The sequence below is a fragment of the Sturnus vulgaris genome, chromosome 5 (genome assembly GCF_052056855.1).
Source record: "Sturnus vulgaris isolate bStuVul1 chromosome 5, bStuVul1.hap1, whole genome shotgun sequence".
Classification (NCBI taxonomy): Eukaryota; Metazoa; Chordata; class Aves; order Passeriformes; family Sturnidae; genus Sturnus; species Sturnus vulgaris.
In genome coordinates this window covers 40,715,827-40,741,248 of record NC_142247.1, presented here as the reverse complement: position 1 = coordinate 40,741,248, position 25,422 = coordinate 40,715,827, and the positions used below count along the sequence as shown (strand labels likewise).

The 25,422-nt window shown below is 38.1% G+C and overlaps 1 protein-coding gene across 1 annotated transcript in view; it reads right to left on the bottom strand.

Moving 5' to 3' along the window:
- The window catches only part of CNTN1 (contactin 1), a 216,047-nt gene that overhangs the window by 70,479 nt on the left and 120,146 nt on the right, over positions 1 to 25,422 (bottom strand). Inside the window, exon 3 of the mRNA XM_014871147.2 lies at positions 5,039 to 5,168. Coding sequence (XP_014726633.1) covers positions 5,039 to 5,150 — 112 coding nt within the window. The 5' untranslated portion in view covers positions 5,151 to 5,168. The remainder of the gene's footprint in view (positions 1 to 5,038; positions 5,169 to 25,422) is intronic.

The window sequence follows — 25,422 nt, the reverse complement described above, 5'->3', positions numbered from 1 at the left end:
TCTAGCCCTCAGTTCAGAAATACCTTTTTGAACCTACTGTTCTGGAAAATGTCCAAGCATTAATAATTTAAGGTTTGGGGACTCGACTGTTTTCTTTACTTCTCTCAGTCATGTGGGAAAAGTTGTACTTGGCATTCATGGGAAGTTTATGTGCTGAAGCAGTAATGTGTTCATGCTGAAAAAATTCCTAACGTAGCATCACCATGATGGAGAAGAGAGGGTACATCATAAGTGTAAGTCATCAAGATGCCAAAGGGAAATCATTTTCCAAGAGCCAGTCAGCACTCAGACAGAAAAGGTAACTACTCCAGCACTCCCACTTCACACTATATGAAAGACTAAGATTCTCTTTGGGAAGGCTGCCTCTATTTTTCTGGACCCACGGGAGCAAGAGAATCTATTGCCTATGTGCCAGTGAGAACATTGAAGAGTCACATCGTTAATGATGTAGTTTCTCCTTTACAGCAAGTTTCAAGTATGAAAAGCTCCAGCCCCTGGCAAAGCAAGTTTCTTCACTTGTGTCTAACAGGGTACAGTTTTCTTGTCTTCTCATACTGCCAAGAGGAACTTCAGCCAATACTAATTATTTTATTTTAAACATATTTCCATTTGCCTATTCAATATTTAAATTTTAGGTGGTTCTTCCTTAAAAATCTAAGTGTTGCTTCAAAAGTGATTGAAGAGTCTAACATGTTGATCCCATGGAAAGCTGGTGACTGGCAAATTATGGATGAAGCTAAAGTGCAGTATTTATTCTGCACCATCTCCCCACACAAGCTTTCCTGGCACAGGTGAAATACCAGCAACAGGCTCAGAAATTCAGCATGCTGTCCAACAGCATCCTCATGTACTTATCAAAGCAACTGCCTTGCATTGAGAGGGTCTGCATCTTACTGGCTTTCTTGCTTTACCAGCCCTCTCTGAAGTTTAAGTTTCTAGTGATTTTTGGAAATTTGGTTGCCTAAAATGCAGAAGGGCTTTTGACATTTTTAACCCTGGACTATTGTCTCATTTTGAACAATTCAGAATAGTTTACTAGAGTGACAAGCTGCCTCCTCAGGCATGATCTGATGCAGATACTTCCTGGCTCTGCACTATCAAATCTCAAGGTAAAAAGTAGAACAGTTTTATGAGAAAGAAATTAACAGAGGGACATTTTTCACTATTGATTCATTTCATAGCCAAATGTAATCTACTATTTATTAAGCACAGTAAAATACAGGGTCTTTGCAGCTTTTGATTAGTCTTTTGGAAGAACAAAACAAGCTGTAGCTGAAAAATAGTCTTAATTCTTTTGGTGATAGATTAGTATCCCAAGTGAAGATAGACTTTAGTTCACTAATTTATATGGGAAGTAGCAGATGACAGAAAAGTTTGAAATTCAGATTTAGCAACAGGACATGAATCTAATGGAAAGTCAAAGGCAACTTAGAAGTGTGTTGGAGAAATGTCAGGGGGAAGTGGAGAAGAATCAAATATTATCAGTAATAGGCATGAAATAATTTTTTGGCAGTGGACTGACAATCACTGACATGTTCCCTGAGGAGTGATTTGCTGTTCTCATCTGCCTTGCACTACTCAAAGTGCACTGTGAAAAGCAACTCTTGTAACAACTGTCTGTTCTATCAGTAAGTGGAAGACCAAATTATTTATGACTTTTTCACCAGTTTATATCTGCAAGACTACATTTCAAGCACTAATTTACCTGGAAAATAAATACTGCTCCTATTTCATTGCAGAAGATGATCTCTGCCTATAACTCTGATGCACTGTTTCATAAAATCTTTGCTTCCCTTCAGTTAAGTGCACATTCACCACTGATGAAAAATGACCAGTGAATGCAACATATCTCAATTTCTGCCTTTGATTACCACAAAATAGAACTGGCTAAAAAAATCAAGGTGTTTACTCTAAAGAAAACTAAATTTCTAACAACATGCCTATTTCACTTTGGGAAAAATTTTAAGAATTTCCTGCAGTGAGAAAAAAATAAATTTGAAAACAAATAAAACCCCTCAGCTTTTAGAGTCTCAGAATACCAGTCATCACTTCAGGCCCAATTCTGAACATCTCAAGTCAGTGCAGATTCAGGTTGCTAGCTCTCTATTCCCCAAATATTTCTAGCTGTTAAAATCTGAAAGCTCTCAATGCTCAGTCAAATACATGAATTCTGAATACGTTGAGGTTTTTTGGCTGGTATCTTTGAACTTGGGGACACTCATAGGGTGGGTGAGACATCTCAAAACACAATGTATCTGCAAGCTATCAGTTTCCTGGATCCAGAGCAGTTAATATAATGCTAGGTCTGTTTATGAAGCATGGTTTGCAAAAACCTAGACTACAGAGTCACAGATAAGTTTGCCAAAGGTAATTTACAGAGTAGAATCACCTGCAGCTGTGGATCCAGCACCACCTAGAACCTGCAACTGTGGATCCAGTATGACGGAAGGCAAGAGGAGAGACTTTTCCAGAGAAAGTGTGTTTTACCAGAAAGTGCTAAAACAACTTAAAAACTCTGGTTTCAACATCTGCTTCCAGTTAACTTGTCTCTTCACTCTGGAATTTGGTCTGTCTTGCTATTTAAATAAGAACTCATGATCTTTACTCAAAAACTATCCCCAATTTACACATCCTCCATTACTGTTGACACTGCCATCATTCCCTTCGTGTGGAAGAACACCTCCTAGAACTTGACTTGATCACTCTACTTGTGTTCCTTCTTTCCCTTCAGTATCTTTCACTTTTTAACCACACTGAGAACACTTCCAAGTAACCTGTTACATTTCATCTCAGTTACTGCAGACACCTATTTTCTGGATACAATGGCATTTTCATTGCCCAGAAATACATTCAGAAGTAAAATTTGCTAAGACTAACTGCCAGCAGCTCTCACACCCATTTGAAATGAGAAATCCTCCAGCAAGATTCAAGTGCTGGGGCTGAGAAAAGACTGCAACACCAGATTTACATAACTTACATGGGCACCATAAACCCTAGATGATAGAAGCAGATTTTCTCTCCACTCAAAAGGTTATTTAATGATTTATGAGAAGTAGAGCAGGTCCAGGAGCAGAGAGCATGTGCACTACTCAGCCTTGCAGTAATACACTGGCAGTAACAAACATCCTCTGATTATATAAAACTAGGAATCTGCCAAATTGGAGGGCGGTGCCATGCCTTTAGAGATGGCCACAGGTCTTAACTTTGGCTTTTGATCAAGAATGCAAGCAAGTATTTATTCCATACCAGAAGATAAGTTTGGAAGTTTCTTTGAACGGTAACAGCACTATTAGAACCTGCCCTGCAGGAGGTTCACAAGTGTGAAGGATTCACAATCCTTCACACCAATGGCTCCTATCTTGTGGGAATCTGAGAGTGCCAAGAAGAGTCCAGTAAGAGATCAAACGAACCTCGCTATACAGTGTCAATGTGTACTCACACAACGTTATGACAGCCCGCTTTGCTCTTCCTATGTCACTTAGTTGTGACCCTCACAGCACACAGCCTTCCAATGCCATTCTCAGGCACTTGCCAGCAGCTACATTCTGGTGCCAAGGTTTTGTTTTTTTTGCTAATGGGCACAACAGTGATGTGCAGAATACCCAATAACATTAGTCATTTGATCCTGCCTTTCAAGAAATTACCTGAACATTTGTTCTCCTTGATTGACCCACCCCTTTTATCTACCAGTGTCCAGCACTTGTTTGGCTACTGCAGCTGATTTTTTTCTTTGATGTCAACAGGTCTGGAGCAAAATCACGTGTGTAACATTACTGATATCACTTCACAGTCTTTTTTTTTATTATTATTTTTATTCTTTCAGGAAAAGCCCAGTATTGAATGAAAGTGGTGAGTTGAAAGTTTTAATTTTGGTGCTATCAGCAAGTCTCATATCTGAACAAAGAAAAAACCTCTTGAAACACACAGCAAATGTATTGTGAAGGTATTGATTTTTATTAAGCATCAGTAAATCCTCCATCAAACTCAGATATGGAGTAAAGTATGGAGCATTCAAAACCACAGAATAAAGTAATGTTCCTGCTACACCAGAAATCATTCCTGTGAGCTCTAGACTAATTTCTTAAAGGCTATGAGCTTAAATCACAGTATAAATCAGATTTTTTGACTCAGTAATAAGGAATATGGTCTCATGGCAGTGAAATTGAGGTAAAAAAATAATAAATAAATAAATTTGGAAAAAAATTTAAAAATTATATCCCAGCAAGTCTGTGACTCTCAAAGTAGGGAAGACTCTAAAGCCTACCTTGAAATGAACCAAAACATTAGTACCCAATCTTTGCACTTTTCAGATATTGGTTGATATTTTGTGCATGCTCTGTTTACTCTAACAGTAAAATTCATCCCAGCAACTAAAACCCAGCATTCATTTAAATTGGCATGGAAATCTGAGAAAAGCTTTACAAATCTCAAAGTTGTTTGGAACAGTTGGAATTTTGCCTTCTCACAGAACTCACTCTATCTCTTAAAATTGAGCTAAAATTTCAATTGCAAACATTTCTCTAAATGCAGATGCTAGAAATATGACTCCAGAATTCTTTATTATTTACGGTCCCACCTCTATTTATGCAAAATTTTATAATTTTTAATAAAAAATTGAAGTCAGAACATGCAGAACTACCCCACTGTATTATGAAAACTACCACTACACTGGGCTTCTGGAAAATTATGAATTCTAGATGCTGCCAATAATACAGAATTTTGTTTTTCATTATTCTAAACATTTTGATCATCTGTGCACAATAGACAATTGATATACTTTTTATAATCTAGAGCAAGATTTCATTCCATATATCAAATTAGACAACACCAAATTCAAAGTCCAGATCTGTCTTTTTTCAAACTTTTTATTATGGCAGCCATTCTAATAAATATGCTTCCTGCCAGTTTCGTTGTTCAAATTTAGTAATCTGTTGTATCTGCACAAATAAATTAAAGCCATACAAACATTCTACTTGTCTTGAAACATGTTAAACTAACAACGGTGACTTTAACGAATTAACACAGAACATCATCTTACCTGCTAGGGAGTAGACAAAACAGGGTGTAATAAGATGGTAGATGAAAAACCAAATGGTTATCTTCTGTTCAGCCATTATCTCAAAAGGAATTGTGCACTGCAATGCCATCATTCAGAGAACTAAAAGTGCCTGTTACAGAGAAAGAAGAGAGAGTGAATAATTCCGACATAAGGCTTTATCTCATATCACATTTAGCCTGGCAGATTATGTGACTAAACTGAATACTTAAGAGTTAATATAGGAGAGAATTCTCTGAATAATAAATGCCTCATCAGAATTTCTGGATCAAATTAATTATCTCTACTATTCAGAGAGCACTCTATTTCAGAGTACTCAGATTTTCTGGTGATAGTATAATATGGTAAATGTTAAAACTGAACATCCTTTTTTGCACTTCTCTTCTGGATTCTATCCTCCATCTCAGTAAATACTACATTTCAATTCATGACTTCAAAGTCTGTAAAAAGAAGACTGCAATGAAACTGAAGTACATCTCTTTCAGATTCATTTTGTTCAGTATATCACTATTTTAAACTTTCAATATGCAATTAATGGTCCTTCACAAAGGTGGTTTTATTTTTATGAGTTTCCTTTTAAATACTGAATATAATTATTATTGCAATGTTGTTTTTAAAGGTGTCTCTTTTCCACATGGGAGAAACTCCGCCTGTATATATACTAAAACAAAGCTAAAAAAGCATGCAGCTTCTTTTTAATATTCTGAGATTTTATAAATTATCTTTCACACTTCTGTGAGATTTGTTACTACTTTCAATCAGAACATTTTACTAGCTTTTTGTTTCTTGCTGGGGACTATTATCTATTTCTTTAGGGAAACGTCATCATGTTTGCAATGTGCAATTCTCTAGGTTTTTTTGATGGATTTCTTGTCATGAATATATAAATGCATCCTTTACATCCATCACACCTTGTTCCTGCTCCTTGATTGGTTCTGCTCTAGCACTTGTTAAGGACTTTACACAAAGCAAGGCTTTCAGCCTGTCACTGACAGAATACTGTATCTCAGCCACATGCTGATATCATCCAGTCCCCTCAGTATATTCATTCTGTTACTATTTCATTATAAAATATGCTTATACATACTTAAGCACCCTTCAGTAATATGCATCCCAGGACATGGTGCATGCTAAAAAAGACGACTTGTAGATTAGGGACATTGTTCAGTGGTAGACTTGGGCAGTTCTGGGTTAGCAGTTGGATTTGCTAGGTGTAATCTCAATGCTTCTGCCTTCCAGCCTCTCATGCCAGGAACTGATGACTCTGACAGTGACATCCACCTTTTATCATGACTCCTGCCCTTCCCACATCAAAAATTTTTACTAAATTGTTAATTTCCAAAATCCAGATATTTTAGATCTTGTTTTGAAACTGCCCTGTTTCCTACCTTCAACATCAAGAAAGGGGCAATTTTAAATTACAAAGCACAAGTCCCAATACATTTGACTCCCTAAGTATGGTCAGGATAAATCCTGTCCCTATTACACAGAGCCTCTCATCTGAGCTGCTACTGGACACGGCTGCCACAGTGCATGTGTCTCACATCTCCCCCTGAGGTGGCTAGGAATGTGTCTTCGATATTGGGGCCTTTAACTTGTCCCCTCTTTCTCAGAATAATGCTAAGATCTTCATTTGAACATGCCTCAAATATCGAACTTCCCTTAGAACAGTTTTAGGAGTGTTTTGATGAACTCATAATGCAGGAAAATCATAAAAAATATCACAAGAAAATCTTCTGGCTCAGAAATTACAGGAGCTGCTGCATGTCACATCTTTTTTCCTTTTTAAAGCAGAATAAATCCTTAATAAAAAGTTAAAAGCTATATGACCTTACAATTATGGCTGTTACAGGAAAACTGTGCTCAGCAGAACAAAGACAAGAGTTAAGCAGTGATTCCCCAGAACCACCAGAACCAGATTTATTTAGAAATATTCCCTAGAAAAAGACTCTTAAAATGGCAACAAACAAATATGCTTACTGTAGCTGGATCCAAGGAGAAAAAATTACTAAAAACCTTTACCTTCCCACTTCTGTTTGCATTAATGTTTATTCAGATTAATTCACTAAAAGGACATCCACAACTATTTCAGGCATCTACCTTGACCAACGTATGAACTGCTGTGTCTGTATGATTCATCCAGAAGAGAGCGGTAGATTAGATCAAGAAATGACTTTGTATACTTTTCCAACAACCACGCCATAGCCCTGGCTATGACATTCTCGTGATATGACTCTGCCTTGCCCAAAACATTTCTTTCCAAATGACATGAGTAAATTGCATAGTTATGCTGAAATAATGCACATAATTAAATAGCAAAGAAACAGGAACTCTTTAGGGAACAACGGTAATTACACAGCAGCTCATGGTGATAATAACTGTGTTCAAGTGTATTGATACAGGAGACTGTTAAGAGCACTCTGTTCTCTGACATTATGGTCATATACGGAAGATCCCTCCTCCCTCTCTTCAGCAGAATTTAGGTTTGATTTGGAAAAATACAATGTCTTCTAGTTCTCCAAAAATCCCTTTTTGCTGGCTCAGAAAAAAAAATGGTTTAAACAATAGCTCCAATTGCAGTAAATAAAAATCGTGTCAGTAAATGCTATAAATGCTTCATTCAGAGACAAAAATATCCACCCTGCCAGGATTTAAATCCTTTCCCTACTCTCACTTGTTTCAGCTGAGAGAGTTCTGTATATATAGCACAGCCATCCCTCCTGATTCATCTCAGCTTGTGGGTGAGAAGCTGTTTCCCATCGCTCCACTGAGTTCTGGCAGAACTGGCTGCTATGAGATGAGACAGCATGCAGGTTATTGCTGTGTGTGTGAGGTGGCAGAGCTGCACAGTGTTACCACCCAGCCGCCCAAGGAGTCGTCCTGGCAGATCTGAGGTAGCAGCACTGGTGCCAGAGGCAGTACTGTGGGCTACATGTCTATACACACTTCCTTCAGTTCCTTCTTCCAAACAATGCATCACAATTTTAGCAAAAAAGTAAGACATTTAAAAAATATGTAATAAAATGAGCAGGCACTTAACTGCAACGATATCATGTTTAATTACTAATTAGTAATGCTCATTTACACACTTAGGTCCCTTTTGACTGTTCATTTTCCCAAAAGAGCCAGTCATCACTTACAGAGCCTTTGCTAGACTCAAAAAAAACCAAATCCTGGTAAGCTGTCTGGAGTGTAATCCTCCCAAAGGAGCTGGAAAAAACTGGGGCATTGGCTGCTGAATGGGAAGCATGTTCAAATAACACAGGGACCTGCCAGAGTGCTTCTGGAAGCTTGTAGTGTCTCGTGATGCTTCATTAGGATGAGAGGTGTTCCCAGGACACACGGATAAACCTGTCTCTCTATAGTATCTCAAAATGCAGTTAAGGAAAGTGTCTATATTTTCTGCCATATCGTATGTGGCTTTCTTCAGATCTTCAGTGCACTTTAGCATTTAGTAAAGAGAAAAAGACATCTATTTTACAGCCATGGAAGCAGACAGTGTTTTCCATCACTTCCCTGCTAAACCCAAACATGCAGATGACAAAATAGTTTTTATAGCGTAGACACAAAAAGAAATTACAAACAGCAGGTAATTGAAGTCAGTTGAATAAAGATTTTCAAGATCAAAGGCAGCATACATAAGGGACATAATCTACCAGATTTGCAACTGAGAAGGGATAGGGACAGACAAGGGACTGCAGAGCAACAGTAGGGGATGTTGAAGGGGTGAAGAGGAGACAAAGAAAAGATCTCAACACTACAGAGGGAAGGGATGCCACGTGGGGCATGTAAGTGATGAAGGTGGAAACAATAAACCAACCCAAAAGGGCTGATAGAAAAGAAGGCAGAGAGGTAAAGTGAGGGAGCTACAGATAGATAGATAAAGGTGTATGAAAATGTCCAGTCGCCTCTATCAGTAAAACTCAACATTTTCCATGGAAGAGCTTTCCTGAACCTTTCCTATTGAGGCTTTCAGTGTGTGAGCAGCGTGATTACTGCATCAGCCCCTGACACCCACTCCGGGCTCCAGTCAGGAGCCCTAAGTGAGGAAGGGGAAGAAGGGGGCAGAAGAAAGTGTTTAGGAGCTCTAGTATGGTACACTTAGCTAGAAGAGGTAAATAAGATGCTTGTTATGAATCCTCATTTCCTGGTATATTATGATAATTATAGACATTCAAGTTTAGAATTGAATTTAGAAATTCCGTCCAGATTAGACTGTAAATAGATACAACAATCTAGAAAAAATGTGTGGCTCTGCCCTTTTTCAAAAAATGAATATATATAATTGCAATAATTCCACTTGCAAATTAACACAGTGGCAAGTTATAATCAAAGTCTTTTAGGAGTCACACAATACTTCAGCCTAATCAGTGTTTTGTATTTGTTTTTACTTCAGACTCTTTCAGTGATTTTTGTAAGCATGTAATTGCTTTTCGTCTTTATTTCCTTAACAGAGTCGGCATTTTCTTCTGTGATAAGTAACTCCTCACAAATCTTATTAGTTGCTCAGTATGCAGAAATACCACAGAACGTTTTGATTTAAAAAAAACAATTATGTACATTGCATATTATTTATTCTATCATTTGTTGTCCTTTTCTGCTTGGCATTTGCAATTAATTTTGTGATCAGTGAACGAGGTCTGACAATCTAGGTAAAAACATGCCATTAAAAAGGGCACTGAATCTTGTTCCTAAGTTTGGCTTCCCAACCATCACCCACACAATCCAATTCACTTCTGAAGACAATACTTTAGCCACTAGCATTTAAAGCTTTCTCTATTACTGGAAAAGTGATGACAGTCAAGTTCCTTGCCACTGCACAGATTTGTCTCATTCCAGTGGTCTGGGATTGCTGTGAGCAAAGTTCCAAAGCCAGCCCTGCTCTTACAGCACTGCTGCATCTGCAGAAGATTTTAGGTGTCAGTTGGCTCTCACCTAGGAGTCCAAAAGTCACTTTAGTTCCCTTCATAAAAGCATGTAGAAATACTTCATTTCCTTATGATTTCTATCATTATAATCTTTGTTTTTGACAGATTTGTTCAAGTGGAAATGGAATTTCAAATCCACTGCTCACAACACTGCCCACTGGTCCAAACAGTCCATCACCAACAGTCGTGCTTCTAATATTTTCCACTTCATCCTATATAAAGAATACAGCTACACTCTCCCTTTCACATGAATGAAATCCAGGTAAAAAGCACATCAATTTGATAGCCTATAAGTAAGATACTCTTCTTGAACAGAATTTACAATTACAAGGACAATATGCAATGGCATAACAAAAAAGCACAAAGTTGGAGCAACATGAAGTCTAATTCTTCCCCTCTAATAACTCAATGTTTTTTAACTGCTTACAGGTGCTAAATAACCAACAATTTAAAAAAACAAACCCAGAATCAGTTTATTAATATATTTTAACAGGCTAAATTAGCAGGTGATTCTATCACTACTGGATAACTCAAACAGCTCTGTGATTTTGCTTAATAAACATTGACTTGGAACTACAAAGAACCAGTATCTTGGAGGAGATCTGGAATTTAATACCATCTGGAATTAAATCTGGACAAAGATGACAAGGAATACAAGAAGGGGTTCTTCAACTGCATCAATAACAAAAGGAAAATGAAGGATATAATGTGGGTCCATTGCTAAATGGAGTGGGAGCTAATGGACACCCTAACAAGACTGCTTGGAATTATCTTTGTAAGGTTGTGGTGATCTGAAAAGGTCCCTGAGGACTGGAAGAAAGTGAAGGCCATCCCGTTCTTCAAAAAAGTCAGCCTCACCTCAATCCTCAGGAAGCTGATGTAGTGCCTCATTCTGGAGGCCATCTCTATCCACACAAATGACAAGAACGCAATCAGGAGTTGGCAACAAAGATTCCTTAAAACACAATCATGCTTGACCAATCTCATTTCCTTCTTCAATAAAACAACTACCTGGATGAATGAGGGGAGAGCTGCGGGTATTTTCTAGCTCGACTACAGCAAGGTTTTCAACATTGTCTTGCACAACATCCTCATAGGAAAACTCTGGAAGTGCAGGCTGGATCAGTGGACAGTGAGGTGGATTGAGAACTGGCTGAACAGCAGATCCCATAGTGTCATAATAAGTGGCACAGGGTTTAGTTGGAGTCCTGTCACTAGTGTCCCCCAAGGTTCAGTACTGGGCCCAGTATGGTTTAAAGTATTCATCAATGACTTGGATGAAGACAAATCCTCAGTAAGTTCACTGACAACACAAACCTGACAGGAGGGCTGATACCCCAGAGTGCAGTGAGCCCTTCAGAAGGACCTTAGCAGGCTGGAGAGATGGACAGAGAAGAATTGTCTGAAATTCAGTGAAGGGGAATGCAGGCTCCTGCACTTGAGGAAGAATGCACCAATACAGGCTGTATCATCCTTCCCATTTTCATTATTTCTCTCTGTTTTGTCTTTTTGTTATTTTGTCTTCATAGTTCACACAACTAATAATATGTTTTATTTTTCTTATTTGCATCCACCGATTCATTATGAATCAATATAAAGTTTTTTCCCTATGAGGGCCTTAGAGCAGTCACACATCAGTCTCAGCCTGCAGTTAGCCAACACCTCTGTAATGAAGGCTGATCTGGTAATACTATTACAAACATATTTTCAGGAACATTAGGCATCTTCTTTGTGGTAAGCTCAACAATTCATCTTTACTATTCATCATTAATATAGTTTAGTTACTTTTCTTAAGTCAGCTGCAAAAACATAGTTTTGAAATACTTTCAGATCATGAAATACTGTTTAGTGGTACTTATGCACTGTCTTTAATTATCACATCAACAACAAAGGCTCAGACATACAGTCCCTATGCACACTATTTGCTCTATCAGCAACTGGTTGCTCTTTCTTCTAAGGTAATAAACAAAAAAAAGATCTCTTACTACTGTCATAACTCACAAGCATTACATACTTCTGAAAGCTTGCTGTAAGGGCTTTGCTGCTTAAAGACTGCCTGTTAAAATATTTTAGCAACAAAAATCAATAAACCACCTTCCAAGTCCTGAGCATCCTGCAGAACAGTGTACTACTCTGTTCCCATATGTACAAGTAGCTTTCACTTATGTCTTAAAGACCAAGCAGTTTAAATTTGAATCCAAGGTAAGCAAACATACCCAAGTCTTTAAAATCAGCATGAAAAAACATCAGCCATTAATACAAATAACTGAACTACAAAAACTGAGTATTCCTTCATTATAACACAGATTTTTAGGTTACTTTGGTCAATAACTTTAAAAGGACAAAACACAATAACTTCTTAAATTAATTAATTAAGTGCATAATTGCTGTTATTTTTTAAGCTTTAAATTTTGTTAAAGTTTATAAAAGAAAAAACATACTAATCAGAACATTGTATTGAAATTAGATCTTAAAGAGATCCATTTCTAAGAAAAAGCAAACATTTTATGTTTCAGAAAAATGAAACAAAAACTGTATAAAAATCTTTATCATGCTCTTGGCATTTTCATTTGATTTTCACATTTTCTTGAACTTAGTAATACCTTGTTATTCATCAGTAAATGGAGATACTGGAATGAATCATGTATATTCAGTAAGTTCACAGCAGATGTATTTATATACATTAAAATTTAACAGTTTATCCATATAATCTGTAACTCAGGATACCCTATAACATACTTCTTATTACACAGCCAAAGACAAGCTCTGTGGGAGATTTCATCTTCAAAATGCATGTTTCCTAGCAACTCTCTTGAAATCAGAGTAGCATTTTTAAAATTTACATCAATCACTTGGAACTGTTGAGAATACTTAAAAACATCTCTTTCATCCTATGAATAAACAGTTGGAATCAGACTAGCAGCTGCAAAAAGGAGAAAAAAAGGAAAATCAATTAAATGTTTACTAGGACTTGTTAGTGGATTTTGGAACAATACATTATTTCTGCCTTTTGGTTTTAAGCCTACACATTTCAGAACAGATGTTGGTGAGATCCATCAGCATTTTTTATAGGTTTGAGTTACCATCATAATTTCAAAGATTGTCTGTTTTAAAGACTACTTTTCAAGGATACATACTCATGAGGCAGGCTTAGGTGTACTCTGAAGATTTTAGCAGACAAATAATGGTTTCATTCTACTGATTCATAATCTACATCTAAAGCACTGTTTCTTTGGTCTTCAGATTTTTGGGGAGAAAAACAAGAAAAAAACTAATTTTTTTGAAAGCTGAGTTTCTTGCCTCCTAGTTGTCAGTTGATACTTTTCACACATGAGTTATCTATCAATGCCAGTGGAGCCTCAGAGGCACACAGCACGTACAGAAATCTCTCTTAACACTTAGTCAACAAGGAGGGACACGAGGACATATAGCATCAGAACAGGCTTTGGAAATCCCTGTGCCAAAGCCACTACACCTGACATAAGAAATATTTTCCCAAAGCTACTCCGAATCTTGATCTCGTGATTGCACTTAGATTGAATCAAGATGGATCAAGGAAGAAAATGGACAGGAAAATGGACAGGCAATGCGACAAAAGGGTCTGGTTGTGACTCTTCTGGGTGACGGGTCCTTATTCTGCATGCAAGTGTGGATAGACAGGTGCCCACCACTGGGATGGGACCATGAACCCAGGTCTCTGTGGTGGCAGCAGCAGGAGACAACAGCTTGTGTCAGAGGTCTGAGTGGTGGCAACTGGCAGCAGGGATCCATGTATCCAGGCTGCTATGGAAGCTGATTAGATATGTTGTGCCATGGAAGCTGATAAGATACGTTGGTGTGGATGTGAATGCCAGTGAGGGATTGCCAGCAGCCATAAAATAGACAGCAAGTACAGCAAGAGGCTTGGGAGCAGGTACTGCTGCTGCTGCTGCTGCCAGCAGCTGTGGACAGCTGGGCATCCAGGGCCAGGTCCTGGGCAGTGTGGGTGCCTAAGGGCAGCTATGGCAGGGAGGGGTCCAGGTGTGTATGTGCTCTCCACTAAGGGATCCACCCTGACCAGCCAGACAGCCTGAGGCTCTTGGGGCTGCTTCTGTCGGCAACTCTGCTGCTATAGGTGGCCACACAGAGCTGTGCATGCACTGGGAGCTGCTGAGCATCACTGCAGGTTCTCACAGACACAGGGAGCTGCTGCAGGATCACCTTGCCCAGACAACCAGATCTGGCAATCACCTCAAAAACAACCAAAAAGTTCACTGAAATGCATCTGATGCTGAATTTCTACAATGATGATGCGAAAGATAAGATTCCTACAATGATGTGAAAGATAAGCTCCATGAGAGTGTCAGTGTTTTATCTTTGTAATGCAATACATTTGAAAATACCATTATTTTACCTCTGAAATACAATAATGTCTGTATATGAAGTACGAGAATTATATTATAAAAACTATGACTAATCAGTTTAATGACTGAATGCGGAGAACTCTTTAAGATCACTTCTAAGCATTAACAGGTCAATAAATAAAACCAGAAGAGAATAGTTTGATTTTACACATGCAGAACATTCTTCTTTGCTTTTTATACTTGAATATCAAGAAGAAAAAAATTTTAAAAACACTACCAACAATCAAAAACAACCAAACAGATATATGAAAGCTAAAAGCCTGATCTACTGACATACATGCAAATATTTAAATATAGAATGAAAACATTCAGCAAAATCGTAAGAGGCAGTCACCAATATGCAGGAATGAAGCCTAGGAAACTCCATTTTAGGGATCTTGTTCCAAGTTTCATATTTTGGTGTCAAAAGATATATTTTGGTATGTAAATAAGTACAGCCTAGGCACATTAGCCACAAAAATACGTTTTTCTTTAGTTATCAAAGTTGCATTAGGAAGTCCACTTCAGTCAACTAATTTCAAATATTAAAAATGTTTTAGTCAATAACTCTTCTATTGAGCATATGAGTGTATTCTCTCACAGATGCTGTTTCACTATGGTGGTAAGCCAAGAAATCAAAATAACCTCACTCAAAAGGTGCTGATTGCAAAGACATGCTGTCACATTTTCCAGCAACTCCATGTTTTTCCATGCAACAGAACAGAATCCCAAATGACTTTGTTAAACAACTGCCTGCAGGTCCTGCACACCTAATCTGTATTTACTGCATTGCTGACATGAACCTGATCTGGCCTCCAACACAGGGGCTTTCTCTGTTTAGGAGCTTCTCACAAAACAGGTAAAATGAATACTGAAGTAAATTATACCTGAAAAAGATAATCCTTCCAAAATAGGAATCCTACCTGTTTTGAATAATAGCTCTGCTTTGAAATTATGACAAAGTATATAGTAGTGTTAGAGTTCTGTGTTTACTACTCCTGTTTTTCAGCACTGAAGAGAGTTCAAACATACCATGCTTATACTTTGCTTACTAAAACTTGGACAGACAGTGAATATGCACTGAAATTTTATTCATTTTCCCTATTATGACCTAAAGTTTTCATCTTTAGCCAAAGAGCAATACTTCCTAATTCTTGATTCCCAACTTCTGGAAAAAAAATAATAGAATTATCATCATTATTTTCATATATTTTCATTTTTCCAATTATTTAGGTTTATTTGGAGTGTTATATATGACCAAAACTGTTCAACAAGCAAGATTGGTCATTAAAACTGTATTGTTAAGTGCTCACATGGTATTAACGTTCTGATTTTTCATTGTCTTGTATCACAGTTGAAGGGCAAGAAACCCATTACCTAAGAAAAAGAAAAGCATATAATCACCTGCAGACATTTTTCTACCCAGTAAAAGAAAAGTAATCAACATATATTCTAATATCTCTGATGATATGCTAGTGGATCTACAAATTAAAAACATCCACACCTTAATGTCTTTTAAGGAAACAATTTATAGATGCTTTAATCCATTAACTTTTACACATAGCTTCTATCATGCCTGCATTTGTCCTTTTCCCCAAAGTGGTGAACTTTTCTTAATTGATCTAATTTAAGTGGATAAGCATGTAAGGTACTTTTCACATTCAATTTACTTGCAAAAAAAATTGATAAAATTACCCCCAGACGTACAGCTGACATGACAAGAGAACAGACCAAGCATTACCCACAGTAACCAATACCAGAAGCAAAACAGCATCATTACCTTCATTGGAATCTCTGTGCTTTCATACTGATGGAGAAACGAGAACACAGTTTAGCATGTATAAGAATATTTTAAAAGGCTATGTGAAGGATGATGTTATTTGTAACTACCCAGAACTGCTGTACATCATATTCCGTGGTCTGCTAATGCATCTGTCAAATGAATCATTATAGCAACACAAACCTAGCCATTTAGTACTTCCAGTTCTCAAATTATTACAATAAATCACCTTTTAAATGTACAATGTACAATGTATAATGTACAATGTCTGTTCTGTAACATTCTTTGGGGGTATTTGCCTTCTTTTGGTAAAAAAAAAAATTCCATTTCCATTATAGTGCCAACAATATGAAAAAAATCTTCTATTGGAGAAAATTACTAAAAATATTCGACATACACGATTAAACTAACCAGGCATTTTGCATCACAGTTTTATATATCACCTTTTTCTTCTTATAAGAGAGTAGCTACAGAGTAGCTCTAGGTCACAGCACGGATAGCTTCTGTGCTGATGCTGTAACAGAAAAATCTTTTTGTGAGACATTGAAATTTGACAATAAGTCAGTATTATCATCTTACATTACTATTTGCTTTGATGATTTATTTTAATGCTGTAATCTGGCTTTCCTTTTATAGCAAACACAGAACTGCAAGGGCAGTTCTGAACAGCTAAAATTTCAGTATTTGTGATCCAACACATGATCTCAAGTCCAAAATTTGTAGATCATTCTTTGGACTCTTCAGCAGAAACATGACAATGACAGGAGCACACAGCTCTTTGTCAGTATGGCATATTGCACTGAAGGATTTCAGGAGAAGCACAGGGGAACAAAGGAAATAACACAATGGTTTAGGATCCCTGGACCAAGGTTAGAGTTTCTGTGGGAATAAAGTGTTATCAGATTATCATGAAAAAATGAGCTTCAGAAAACATGCAGCAAACTTCAGTTTGAAGAAGTACACTCCAGGAGGAACGAGATCTCATAATACAGCATGTACCAAAGAATTGTGAATTAATGTACATTAATATGTCCCTTTCTTGTACATGAGAATTGAATAAAAGCTAGATTTTTCCTGGTTTACATGGGCAAACTCCCCTTTGTCTATGACTACTATAACATGGTCAAGAACAGATTTTTTTGACACACAAAAGAAGAAAAATTCTCTTCATCTCTGCTCTCATATTTGACACCTGAGATTGCAGTTGAGAGATTATTTAAAACACCCTGCTATATTCTTCAGTAAATTGTGTGACTTCATACTTGTCTCCATGTCTTACCAGAAGAAAAACAATTAGACTGAGGAGAAAAAACAAAGTAAGGACAATTTCATTTCTTTGCTTGCCAACAGCCTTCCTATCTTGATGTTTGTTTTTCAGTATACAGTTTGAAGAAAACAGTAACTAGTGGACAAGTTTATATGTTTATATGCATCTATAACATATAATGTGTCAGGTTATTTCATTAACTGCCCCTGTTAACACCACTATTTTATGCTTCATGGCATATCTAAAGATTATTTCTTCTAACATATCATTAGTATTTGTTTAAGAAAATGCTTGAGGTTGGCAATTTGGATTTATCTTACAGGGTGTGAACCTACAATGAACACCAAATGTATCTGAACCAAATACAGAGAGAAAAGGTCAGATGATGGTTCTAAGTGACCAGTATCAAGAGCTCTTGGACTCCATTATGTTTCAAAATAAATGTGACTCATTCAATGTCTCATAAATTTTATTGTAACCACTTAGCTACAATAAAATGCAAAAACATAATAATAAATTAAAATAAATTCTGAGGAGGGCTATCTAAAAGTGATCATCTGTTGCTGGGAAACAATTTAATGAATTCAATTAAAATCTGTATATATTTTGAAGATATTTGGAATAACTTTGTATTCAAAACTGAATATATACCTTGAAGATGGTTCTAAACATTTGTTTTATGTTTGAATCACCAACTTTTTGTTATTGATTTTGCACATTTAATTCTTCATTTCTTATGTGGTGCATAACCCACTTCTCTTCCTACTTCCCAAGAGACAGGTTAGATCTTACATTAACACTCAGGTGGAAGAAGTCTGACAGCCCTTGTTTAACAGCTCTTACAGCAGTCATTGGGAAAGTTTCCTTCACTTCAAGAAGAGACTTTAAAGTATATCTTTTTGAGACTATGTGCCAGGGTCACTTTGACACAGGAAACTTCCTTTCTGATGTCCTCCCTTTTAGAACTGTATTGATGTTCATGCTGCCAGGCAGCCACATAACTGCAAGATACAAGCAAAACCCTGAAGTCTTGGGTCTTTCCCATGTAATAGTGCCAAAGGAAGGGCATGGAAAAAGAAGTTACATTTCAGAGGAGGTTTTTGACCTGTTCAGCTTGGTAATACTTGTCATTTGGAAGTAAATGTAAATTCACTCCTGATATAACTGAAATGAAAAGAGTCTGTTTTTTAAAAAAACACCGGTAACAGTAAATACAAAGCAGCCACAGTGTTCTTCCATGCTTAGAAAACCAAGGCATTCCGTGCAAAAAGAAATAAATTATGGAAGTCATAAACCAGAATGGGTGCTCTCTGGACAGCAGCAACTCTGAAAAACATCTAAGGGATAGAGGGGACAAGCAGTTTTGCTGGGGTTTCCAGGACCATGCTGTGGCTTAAAGAACAGCGTGACCTTTAGGGATTAAATGACCAAGAAGTACAATTATCATGTGAATTTGCTTGTTAGAAATAAACGAATTTGCTTGGAACTAGCATGACTCATATATGAACACTATCAATAACTGTGATGCTGGGAGATATTTGTTTAAAGAGACTTAAAAAGAAAGAGCATGGAGAGATGTAAAATATACATATATATATAAAAGGAGTGGAGAAAATGCCTTATATCATGAAAAAACTTTGCTTGTTCAACCTGTCTGGCATACCAAGGAGATGACTGGGGAATATCCTGGTTACAGGACATAAGTATGTCTTGAAAATATGGGATACAAAAGGGTACTGCTATCTTCTAGACAAAGACATAATAAAACAAAAAATCTGAAATTTGATTCTGGAATGATTTAGATGGTAAAATTCTAGCAAGGCACACAGTGACATTCCCAGCTCTTGAGGTCTTCAGTAACTACTAAGCATTTTCTTGCAAGGCAGTAAGTATCAGCACTGAGGCAGCTGGCTGAAACTCGCTCACCTACCTCGGAGCTCTCTGCCTTTCATGACCTCGAGCTGCAGACAGAAAGCAGATGATGACGTTCTGGCATGATGTTTCCCCAGAGTGGGATCCTTTCAGACTGACAAGTCTTGTTCCCTGTTCCCAACACCATTTTACAGCACCTCCTTTTAGTGTTTTCCACAAAGTTTCTGTCCAGAAAACCTCCAGTGAGGTTCAAAGTAGATTACATTTAGTGAGCAGCAATTTCTATTGTTCCTAACAATTAAAAATACTTCAACCTACTTCTTTTCTGAATACTACAAACAGCTGTGGAAGCTGAAAACCAAGAGATTAAAAATATAGAAAGAAATTATTGTAGAAGAAAAGCTTCTTGGTAACAGCTACATCAATTACAAAAGGTCTGGAGATGATATAGGGTTATGGATTATAGTGAAAGATGTTCTATTTGCATAAAAATAAATTACCTGCAAGAAAAAAATCTTTATAACCAGCAAACTCATCATTTCATCAGCCCCACGATAAAGAAACAGACCTCCATGTATTTCTTGGGGTGACTTTATGATGCTTGTATCCCCAAATCGTCTGTTCTGTTAGTGTGAAATATTGAGTTCTGCAGCTTTATGACTGGTTCCAAGAGGGAAGAGGGAGAGAAGAGGTGCACAGTTTGTTATCGGAGACTGCACCTGCCCCCCTGCATCCTGCTCGCAGACTGTGTTGTCTGCAGTGGACAGCAGGAGAGAAATTTCATTTGCCTTCGGTTAGTTTTTCTAACTAGCTGAGGCAAAGAAGTTCGCTGGACTGGTTTTTTTTCCCCTCCCTTTTTTCTTGGAATTGTTTGAACCTGCTCTGGACTGAAAACCCAGAAGAGCACCAGGAGCTCACTCACACCTGGGTCCCAGCAGGCCTGGACTGGGCTGTGACATTTCCCAGCAGGGACTGAGAACAGCCTGAGTGAGCCGGGCAGCCCACGGAAGGGACTCTCCTGAATCTGTCATCTCTTCAGAGCAGAGAGAGGTTTTGCTGTTTGATATTGTTCATTTTTGTGCTGGGGAGTGTTCTGCCTGTTAAATAAACAGGGTTTTTTCCACCTCTCTCCCAATAAATATTTTTCCCCAAACCAGTTGAGGGAGGGACTGCTTGAATCTGTTTCCTAGAGGGACCCCATTCAGAGGTTTCCTCCCAAATTTGCCCTAAACCAGGACAATGTATTATGGATAGATCTCACTGCTTCTCTCTTGAAAAACAGCTTCATGGAACATTTTGAATTTATGCAAAAGACCATATGTCAAAAAATATTGAGAAACTTTAAACTTGATACTTCAAATGCTACATGCAAAGATTTTCAAGATGACTTCTCTATCTATTATTAAAAATACAATTTTCAAATATTTTTCAAATATTTTTGGGTGCTCTCTTCTTTCCTTTTTTCCCCGTAAGCATTTTACCCATTTCCACCAATTAATTTAACACTGACACTTCAAGTCATTACTCAAGATGAAATGCTGCTCACTCTAACATCTTGTACACTCCCACTCTTTCCCCAAAAACAATTCACTTCTTAGGTCTCATTTTTCGTTCTTCACAGAATCACTAGGTTGGAAAAGACCTTCAAGATCTTTGAGTCCAATCCATGCCCTAACACCTCAACTAAACCATGGCACCGAGTGCCATCCAGTCATTTTTTAAACACATCCAAGGATTCTGACTCCACCACCTCCCCAAGCAGACAATTTCAGTACTTTATCACCCTTTCTGTAAAATTTTTTGTCTTAATGTCCAACCTATATTTCCCTTAAGCACAGCTTAAGACTGTGTCCTCTCATTCTGTCAGTTGCTGCCTGGAGAGAGATCAACCCCCACCTGACTACAACGACCCTTCAGGAAGTTGTAGAGAGTGATAAGGTGGCCTCTGAGTCTCCTTTTCTCCAGGCTAAACAACCCCAGCTCCCTCAGTCATTCCTCACAGGGTTTGTGTTCCAAGCCCCTCTCCAGCCTTGTTGCCTCCTCTGGAAGTGCTCAAGCGTCTCAATGTCCTTCCTAAACTGAGGAGCCCAGAACTGGACACAGCACTCAAGGTGTGACCTCACCAGTGCCGAGTACAGGGGAAGAATGACCTCCCTGCTCCTGCTGGCCACACTATTCCTGATACAGGCCAGGGGCCATTGGCCTTCTTGGTCACCAGGGCACACTGCTGGCTCATGTTCAGCCGGCTGTCAACCAGTACCCCCAGGTCCCTTTCTGCCTGCGCACTGTCCAGCCACACCATCCCCAGCCTATAGCACTGCAGGGGTTATTGTGGCCAAAATGCAGGACTCAGCACTTGGACTTATTAAACTTCATCCCACTGGACTCTGCCCATTCATGCAACCATTCCAGGTCTCTCTGCAGAACCTTCCTCCTGTCCAACAGATCAACACACTCTCCCAGCTTAGTGTCAATTGCAAATTTACTAATGAAAGACTCAACACCCTCATCCATGTAATCAATAAAAAGATTGAAGTGGCCCCAGCACAGATACCTGAGGATCCCAGCTGAATGCAGCACCATTCACCACCACTCTCTGAGCCTGACCATCCAGCCAGCTCCTAACCCAGCACAGAGTGCTCCTGTCCAAGCCATGGGCTGCCAGCTTTTCCAGGCGTGTGCTGTGGGAGACAGTGTCAAAGGCCTTGCTGAAGTCCAAGTACAAAACATCCACAGCCTTTCCTGCATCCACCAGGTGACCACCTGGTCATAAATGGAGATCAGGTTGGTCAAACACAACCTACCCCTCCTGGACTCATTCTGGCTGGGTGTGATACCCTGGCCATCCTGTAAGGGCTACATGGCGACGCTCAGTATAAACTGGTTTTGGCCTTTTTGCCTAATTTCAAGCACATTCAGATAAACACGTACATCCATTCAATTTCTTGTCTGCGTCTAGTGCCAGGAACCAGTAGCATTAAGAATCAGCCTTTTTGTACCTTTTTTTACTAAATAAAAGCTTCCTCCAATAGTACTTTACCATTGCTTGTAGGTATTAGTTGAGTCCTTGTAAGTTAAGTACTCTATGGTATTCATCCCTTATGATAAGGCATGTTTTCAAATACTTCCATTATTCTCATTAGTTTTCAATGAAGCCACTCAGATATTTTAAAATCTGTCTGAAAGGCATCTGCAGTGCTTTCCTTAATCTTACTATTTCCTATTTTACTGTAATTGAACATCAGAGAAGAATATTTACACATAGCACTATGATATTGATTACCTCCAAGACTCCCTATGTCTCTTTTAAAGCCATTCACCTTATAGAGATGATAAACTAATCCACAGAAATGTCTGAATTGTACAGATTGTACCTTGGAGAGGGAGAGGAACTGAAAACCCCAGGAACTTCTTGTCTGACTATCTTTCCATTCTGTTCTGCATTGCAGCTATTCAGTATTAAAGAAGAAACTCTTCATTCCTTAAACCTGTTTTAAAAATTGTGTGGCATGCTTTTGGTTCTGTGAAATGCAGTTAATGAACTCTGCACAATTATTTTCTGTTAGATCTTGGCCTTCCCTACTATTTAATTGGCAATTAGTTCAACACACTGCACCGCATGCACTCTTAATGTTACCACGTTACTTGGACAGAAAGTTGGGTTTTTTTCAGAAAGGAGTAAAAGCAAAGAAAAAGGGTATATGAAATTCCATCACTGGAAAGGATGTTTGAAACGCCATCACTACCAGCCCTTGGCAAAGACTAAAGGCTAGCAGATTGAAAATAACCTGTTTCCATAGGGAGCATCCTGCCAAAGGTCAGTGTGATGGCGCATAACAGAACAGAATAAAGGAGGCTTAAAAAGTGACTACAGCATTCTTCAGATTTCTTGGCTGTAATCCACTTTTGAATCTTACAGTTTTTATTAGTTTTCCCTTCTTTTAATGAAAACTGAAATATAAGACAACCATTTATATTTGTAGTATTTCTAGCTTCAATATAACACATGGAGAATAAGGAAAGGAATGATTAATATATTGGCTGCTGCTTTTCCTGCATGATTAAGATCATTATGGATTTGGACTATAATCTGAATTCTCAGACAAGTCAGTCTAAGTGAATCACAGATTTTGAAAGTGTCCTGAGAAGCCACCTGATTCACCACTGTGCTACTACACCTTCTGGATAAGGTTATACAACATAGAAATAGAAACAGTGCAGCACTGTACTAGAAGTATGTTTTAGCTGTACAATTTTCTGTGTGTATTTATATAATTTTTCTAGAAGATTTTGTGGGATAAGAAATGTCATTTCAAGAGTTAAAATAGAAAGCAAATGATTTTAAACACAGTATGGACTCTTTTTTTCCTAAGTAGAGAATTGCAGGCAACAATCTGTCTTAATGTCTCATAGCAGATAAAGATTAAGTCATGTATATAACTATTGTGCATCCCTGCCGTGATGCAGCTGCTGCTTTTGTGTCACTAATGGACTCCTCTCTTGGCAGAAGGAATCTCCAGTCTTTTTTCAACAGGTGACAGGCAAAAATAAATTGCAAATTCCTGAGTTGGCCTGTCAGGGAGCCAATTATCATTTCAGCTGCCCAGAATCACTCAAGAAGAAAAGCAAGGAAGAAGAAACACGACAGAAGATGAAATGACAGAAAAAAATGACAGGAAAAAAACAACAGAACTGGGCAAAAGGGAAAAGTAGATTCAATGCTGAAAATATGAGCAGTCTCAAAATAAAATTACGATAGCCTCCTAGTAGTTGTGCTGTTTTGCTTGCTTTCTTTTTCATTTGAGGGAAGTAAATGCAAAGACCAGGCCCCTGCGGATCTTTTCTGGTATCTTAACAAAACACACTTTGCCCCTGGCAAGTTTTTACAGTTCATTATTTCAGTAATTTGGGTTTTAATGGAGTGCTGTATCTTATTTAACAGTAAGTACTGGCATGAACTTGAGAGGCAGCATGGGTGGAAGAAGAGGAGGAGACAGAGGGAAGGCTTTCTCATCCCTCCAATTGTAATACACTCCACAGCTTGCCCAGAGGAGGGAAGGGTACTGGCCTCAGGGACAAGGGTGAAAAGAAAAAAGGGATAAACATGGTGATTTGGCTTAATAGTATGCTGCCTACTATATCAAACTGGATTAGATACAGTTCATTTCCTGCAAAGGTTTCCCAAGCTTTGCTTTACATTGCCTTGTGCCAAACCAGAGAGCTGTTTCCTGCTATCCCATAAATGTGGGTTTAGTAGAAGGATACAACTTTAGTATGAAGCTGGCTGTGGCATGGTCCTGATGGTGAGTCTCAGCATGTGACACCTCCTACTCTAAAGCTTGCTCCTAAATTGTCCTCCAGTACCTCAGCTGGGTAAACAACACCCAAGGTAGATGACAAAGATCTCTCTCACAGTTGCAATTCTACCACGTGTAAAAGCTTAGAGCAAACCAATTTAGAGACAGTTTAATGAGTGGCAGTCTTAACATAATACCTAGATATTTCCTTCCATCAGAGTTTGCAGAAAGCATGCCAGTACATATGGTGTTGCTGGTTTTGTAATTCACAGTGTAAGGTGTTCGATTTGATTTAATTTATATGTAAAAATGAAGTAGAGAGAAACATAATAGGTTCTCATGGAACTTTAAATGTTTGCAACTGCTGACATGTCTGATATCCTGCTTTCCACACAAAGAAACCTACTGGCTTTTTTCAAAATGTTTTATTAGAAAAAGAATTAATTGCTCTCTATCAGAGACACTTTCCAAAACAAAACACTTTCCAGAAGCTTCCCCTAAAACTTTTCAGGTAAAAAGACAAGGTTGTATCAGTATTCTTATGCTCTAGCACAGAAACACAGGGCTGGCATTCACTCATTGTCACAAAATGGGGGAAAATGTCCAAAGGTGTGCTTCTGTCTGCTTCTAGAACTGCTGTGCAGGAAATTATTATTAGAATTGAAAAAGAAGAGCTGGTACTGAACAGTACTCAGTATCTAGGTAGTAAAGCAGTATTCTAAGTAAACCTGCTATACTACTAAGTATACTGAACAGTAAACTAATCAGTAGCAAAGTTCCTAAATAAAATTAATAAACAAACTGAAAATAGTCTTTAAAGCATTATGTTCTTATCATATG